The sequence below is a fragment of the Mauremys reevesii genome, linkage group 18 (assembly GCF_016161935.1).
Source record: "Mauremys reevesii isolate NIE-2019 linkage group 18, ASM1616193v1, whole genome shotgun sequence".
NCBI classification, from domain to species: Eukaryota; Metazoa; Chordata; order Testudines; family Geoemydidae; genus Mauremys; species Mauremys reevesii.
In genome coordinates, this window is record NC_052640.1 from 17,105,931 (window position 1) to 17,112,327 (window position 6,397).

A 6,397-nucleotide genomic window follows, 5' to 3' on the forward strand; every position below is an offset into this window, starting at 1 on the left:
ACAAAGATTAGGATTTAATGGTCAATTGTAATCCAGAGCAAAAAGGTTTGAAGTGGGTGCCTCAAGGTTTCATACTAGGTCCTGTGTTGTTTAGCACAGGGGCTCTGAACCTTTCCAGACTAGTGTACCCCTTTCAGGAGTCTGATTTGCCCCAAGTTTCATCTCACTTCAAAATTACTTGCTTACAAAATGAGACATAAAAATACAAATGTGTCACAGCACACTAATACTTAACAGTTGTTCACTCTCACAATTGTTCACCATGTAATTATGAAATAAATCTATTAGAACATAAATATTGTACTTACATTTCAGTGTATAGTATACAGAGCAGTATAAACAAGTCATTGTATGAAATTTTAGTTTGTCCTGACTTTGCTAGTGCTTTTTATGGAGCCAGTTTAAAACTAGGCAGATATCTAGATGAGTTGATGTATCCCCTGGAAGATCTCTGCGTACTCCCAAGGGTACATTTATCCCTGTTTGAGGATCACTGGTTTAGCATATTTTATTAATTATCTGGAAAGGGGGTGAGTAATGAGGTAGAACAATTTGCAGGTGAGACACAGTTATTTTCAGATACTTAGGACCAGACGGGATTGTGAGGAACTTCAGTGAGATCTAAACAAGCTAAGTTTATGGACAACATCGTGGTAAATGAAATTCAATGTCAGTAAATACAAAGTGTAATGCACATTGGAGGAAAATAATTAAACTACTCTGACACCTTACAGGGTTCTAAATTATCTGTAGCAACCTAAGAAAGGGACCTGGGTACAGTCATAGTCATTGAAAACGTGTTTAATGGGACACTGTGGTCAAAAAAGCAAACAAGTTGTTAGGGTACCTAAGGAATGGGCTTGTGAATAACATGGAGGATGCTATAATGCAATTACACAGAGAATATTATAATGCAATTATATAAATCAATTGCTGTGGCATCATTTGGAATAGTGTGTGTAGTACCGGTCACACTATCTCAAAAGAGGATATTGCAGAACTGGGGATTGGAGGAAAGTAACAAGAATGATCTTGGGCTTGGAAAAACTGTCATATAAAGAGAGATTGAAAAGAATGGGATTGTTTGTCTTAGAAAGAAGATGCATAAGTGGTACACGATAAAAGTATATAAAATAATGAATGGTCTAGAGAAGGTAGATCAGGAACTTTTGTTCTGCCTGTCTCCTAACACCAAGAACAAGGGACAAGCAATGAAAATTAAAGAATGCAAATTCAAAACCAGCAAACACACAACACGTAATTAGCCTGTGGAACTCATTGTTTTAGGATTTTGTTGAGGCCAAGAACTTAGCAAGATTCAAAAAGGGATTCGACATTTATATTGATATCATGAGTATCCAGAGTTTTCAGATTAATAACAAAAAATTTGAAAAAGCTGTTAAACCTCAAGATTTAGGCCTGGAGCCAATCTCTAACTACTAGAAACCAGGATGACATGTACTATGGAGGGCAGATTACCCCACATCTGCATACTGTGGGATTCTTAAACATTCCTCTGAAGCATCTGGTTCTGGCCATTGTGAGAGACAGGACACTGAACCAGCAAGACCTTGGGTCAGATCCGGTAGGGCAGTTCCTGTGTCTCTAATGGGTGTACACCGCTACCCCGATATAACACCACCGGATATAACACAAATTCAGATATAACGCGGTAAAGCAGTGCTCCGGGGGGGCAGGGCTGTGCACTCCGGTGGATCAAAGCAAGTTCAATATAATGCGGTTTCACCTTATAACGTGGTAAGATTTTTTGGCTCCCAAGGACAGCGTTATATCGAGGTAGAGGTGTATTTGCCGAGACCCAGTTGCATGGCCAACTGGTCCACAAGTATGTATGTGAGGTACAGTGTCTTTTCTGCCCACTTCCCAAAGTCAGAAAGGACATTGGTTGGGTACCCCTGTGAGTGAGTGAAGTAAATAGTAGTATCCCAATTCACAGCTTGGGAAGCTGGAGGGATAGCAAGGTGGTGACTTGTCTGAGAGTCACTGTGATCTATTATCATGGCATAGGGCTGGGTGTCAGGAGACCTAAATTCTCATCATGATTCTGATACTGATGTTCTGTATGATGTTGGGCAAAAGTCATTTAACCTTTCTGAGTCCGTCTTTCCATCCAGTAAAATGGGAGTAACAATATTTACTCTTGAGGGGGTGTTGTGAAGCATGTCTAATGTTTCTAATGTGCTACATAAATGCAAAGAATTATGGACAAACAGCAGTAGAACTGGGAATATAAATCACTCCTCATCTTTTACTCATTTCTCTGCTCTGTGGAGAAGAGAGGAGAACTACTCTTAAAATTCCTTGCATGTTTAGATCAGCAGAAGATGAAAAATGCCCTTCCTCCCATCCTTCCCATGTAAACGTCTTGGAAAGCTGAGGGTAGGAAGAGGCTGCAAAAAAGGTTTTTATTACAACCTTACCAATAACTGTGATTCCTGATGATCATCATAGTGTGTGTGTGTGTGTGTGTGTGTGTGTGTGTGTGTATGTATGTGCATTGAAAGCCATTGCTTCAGAGATGTCAAGCATGCAGTACATGTTAATTTACAGCCCTTGTGTTCTTTTCATTTGCAAGCTTGCTAGTGTCAGTTTTGTTCTCTTCCACCTCCCCCACTTTGCCCATCCACCTGCCCCTAATGGAATCGCTCCATTACAGCTGTAATGGAAACCAGTCTCTTTAAGCAAAACTCTAGTTGCATCATCTGATTTGGATATTATAATTGCTCTTCATGTGGTGCAGTATCCATTAAATGGTAAAATAAAACTTCTTGGTTTTTTTAAGTATCTAGTTGCTGAATAATGTGTTAGTGCAGGGGTGGCCAACCTGCGCCTGAGAAGGAGCCAGAATTTACCTATGTACATTGCCAAAGAGGCACAGTAATACCTCAGCAGCCTCCCATCAGCTCCCCTGCACCTGCCAGCAGCCCTGCTGATCAGCGCCTCCCCTCCTTCCCCATGCCTCCTGCGGCATACAGGAGGCTCTGGGGAGAGGGGAAGGAGCGAGGGCGTGGCAGGCTCAGGTAAGGGGGCAGGAAGGTGCGGGGGCCTTGGGGGAATAGGTGAAGTAGGGGTAGAGCCTATGGCAGAGTCAGGGGTTGAGCAGTGAGCAACCCTCCCACCCCCACCTGCACATTGGAAAGTTGGCGCCTGTAGCTCCAGCCCCGGAGTTGGTGCCTATACAAGGAGCCGCATATTAACTTCTGAAGAGCCGCATGCAGCTCTGGAGCCACAGGCTGGCCACCCCTGTGTTAGTGCAAGCCACCACAGCCTAGTTTACTATTTGTTTTTTAAGCAGAAAATTTACTTGAAGAAGCTGCATTTTGTATGTTCCATATTTGCACTTGCACAAAGGATTGAGTAGCCTTTTCTTACCTTAAATTTTTCCCTCTGCACCTTTTCAGATGTATCCAAAGAAGCCTAAGAATACATCTGATGCTTAGCTTGAAAGCTAATAGTGGGTGGATGGGTGGCAGCTTTGAATATAACTTATGTAAATTATGAAACAAATCTTTTACTTTTTATGCAGATTGAAGGATCAGAATTTAATTAAAGAGAATAAGCCCAAGGATATCCTGGAGAGCAGCAGTGATAGTGAAGAGAAGATTCCAGCTACTAAACCGCTGTCTCTGCCCAAGCGCAAACTAGAACTTGAGGCAGAAATAGTAGAAAAGAAGAAAAAAGGCAGGCCTCGAAAGGACACCAGACTAGTACCTGTGACTTTAACTGTTCAGGTAATCAGTATGTCAGTAATTTAATTAATGTGCATAGTATTAGTATTTATGGTTTCTACTCTGCATTTACTAAAGCAAAATGTTGTCCCTGCGTTAGATTAGACAGAAGGTGGTCAAGTGAAACCAGGAGTGCTAAGGTTCCTCAACATTTTGAAGCTAGTCCTCTTGCTTGCTTTTTATCTCATTCTTAAGGTTTTAAAATGAAGGTGCACATAATGTAACAGATCTGTATGCTGTGCACACACAAATACTGCAGTCAATAACTAAACAGTCTGTATGTAGTATTGGAGTTAGATGCAGGACCTTGGCTTCAAAAAACACAGATGTCTGCTGCTTGAACTAAATGAGAAACTCCATCAGCTGTCAGCAGTATGATTCAAGAGGGTGGCATAATTATAAACACTTGAGCAGGTATGACCTTCCATTCAGTACAGGGCAGTAGAGTACATACCTAGCTAGTACATTATGACAGTACTTCCCATCCTTCCATTGCAATAGCCCTTTTCATTACCAACATTCAAGGGCTGGCCTTGCCCTGAAACATACCGGAGCTTCCATTACGTTAGTACAAATGGAAAGTGTCAAAGATGGCCTAATGCAGACCGCAATGACCACATATTGTTCCTGAAAATTCTTAGCAGCTAGTTTAGAGAATGAAGACATAGTATTTATGCAATATGTATTAAAAGAAAAAAAAGCTTTTGCATGAGGTTTTTCTGATGTGTGTTTAAACATTTGTTGAGGTTTCCCTCTTGGCAACACAATCTGGACTAGGGTATATTTGTACTGAGGTGCTTTTGTGAGTGATAACCGTGCACTGTTCCATTTGTTCATAAGATTTTCTTTTTGTTTTTAATTGCTCTGTTTGTTACTGTTGTTGACACTTTTGTTTTTCAGTCCCCAGCTGCACTGGCCTCTGAGAAGGATGCCACTTGCATCTCTGCACCAGCATTAGCACTTAAACTGCCAACCCCAATCCCACAGAAATCATTTACATTGCAAGTAAGTGGGTGACAGCAACATTGTTTACTTAAAAGGCATTTTCCCCAAGATTTGTTTACTTTGCCAAAAATACCCTTAAGACACTCAGCATAGTTATATTAAACTGAAGGATTGGAGCAGAATTCCTTTGCCTTGTCCAAGAAGGAGCTTTACCCACCCCGCTTTCTTCTAAGCCTTTCCCACTTGGCTCCTTCCTGCCAGTGTAGGCCTCCCAACTGCCTCTTCCCCTCCCCTACCTGACTTGGCTTCGGGACCTAAGTAAGTCACATGCACCCTCTGGCTTCTGCCTCCTTCCTTCCTACCTCACCTGCAGAGGCAATCCATTTCAGCAATTCGTTCCTTCTTTTCTCACCTGACTTGCCTTCATAGACAAACATATTTTCCCCCCTTAGGCACCCCCTCCCTTCTTCCTTTATTTAGCTTTGGTGTTACAAGAGAAGTGGTGGCGGCAGCAGCTCCAGACAGGGCTGGTGCTTTCTCTTCACACATGCACCATAGACAGCTCTCTACGTAAACTGGGCATTTCCTCTGAGGTCTTTTCACGCGGTAAAGTGACGTGCTCAGCACCTGGCGGGCCTAACATAACATTGACTCATGTACCTATGTAGTCCCTTGTCTGTGTGCTTTTACCATAGAAGTCTGGCTTTGACTGCAGGAATCCTGAAGGGTTGCAGCAGCAGCCTTGTTTGAACTAGATTTGGTGTCCAGGACTTAGGAAGAACAGATGACTGAAAATATAAACCCTTTTTTCAATTGGTGGGCTCAAAATACACATAAATTATTGATGGGGAGTAGCCTTGAGTGACCAGTTGCCTTTGGAATCTCTTCCTTTTGAAGTAATTTGGTGTAATTTGAGGATATTTTAAACAAAAAAACTCCAGAGTGTTTTCTCTATCAGATGCCAAGGTTTAATTGGGCCCTATTTTGGACCTACATTATTTGACAGTTCCATGAGCAGTTTTCCTCTGTGTAAAAAGATTTTCCTTTTCTTTTCTCAGGTAAGTTCAGATCCTTCCATGTACATTGAGGTGGAGAATGAAATGACCACAGTGGGAGGTTCCAAGCTGAGCAGGTTAAAGTGTAATCGGGAAGGCAAAGAATGGGAGACTGTCCTCACCAATCGAATTCTTACTGCAGCTGGAAGCTGGTAAGAGAATTTGCTTGTAGTAGGAGCCTCCAGAAAAGGAGTGATAGTCCTTTGGCAGGAGAAAGTATTTAGGGCTGTATTGTTACACTATTAAACAAGTGGTTAGTGGAAATCTTATTCAAGGTTCCCTTTGAGAACTTCCGATTACATGAATAAAATATATAGGTATTTAAAATTTACCAAAGTTCGATAGCTTCAGAGAATATTGCTACCCATTTGTCTTTATTATTTTAACCCCTGGTGCATGGTATATTTTGCAAAATGTTTAATTAAATTCACTATTACAGTGCATGACAGGATCCCTTATTTTTATGGAGTTGTGTGATTCTACATAGGTCTTAGGAAGATGTTTTGCACTTTCTTCCTCTTCCTGCTAGCCGGCTCTAGGACACTTATGTTCCTCTTTCCTCCTCCTGTAGCATTAGTAACTGGGGACATTGGCTTTGTTGATCATTGCGGTTCACTGTTTTTTTCATTACTTCTTTTGTAACCTGTA

The 6,397-nt window shown here is 41.6% G+C and overlaps 1 protein-coding gene across 3 annotated transcripts in view; it reads left to right on the forward strand.

Moving 5' to 3' along the window:
• Positions 1–6,397, forward strand: part of LOC120385874 (protein HIRA) — a 59,591-nt gene that overhangs the window by 41,575 nt on the left and 11,619 nt on the right. For all 3 annotated transcript variants that reach the window (XM_039504384.1, XM_039504386.1, XM_039504385.1), the window contains 3 exons: positions 3,548–3,752; positions 4,650–4,754; positions 5,753–5,901. In XM_039504384.1, coding sequence (XP_039360318.1) covers positions 3,548–3,752; positions 4,650–4,754; positions 5,753–5,901 — 459 coding nt within the window. The remainder of the gene's footprint in view (positions 1–3,547; positions 3,753–4,649; positions 4,755–5,752; positions 5,902–6,397) is intronic.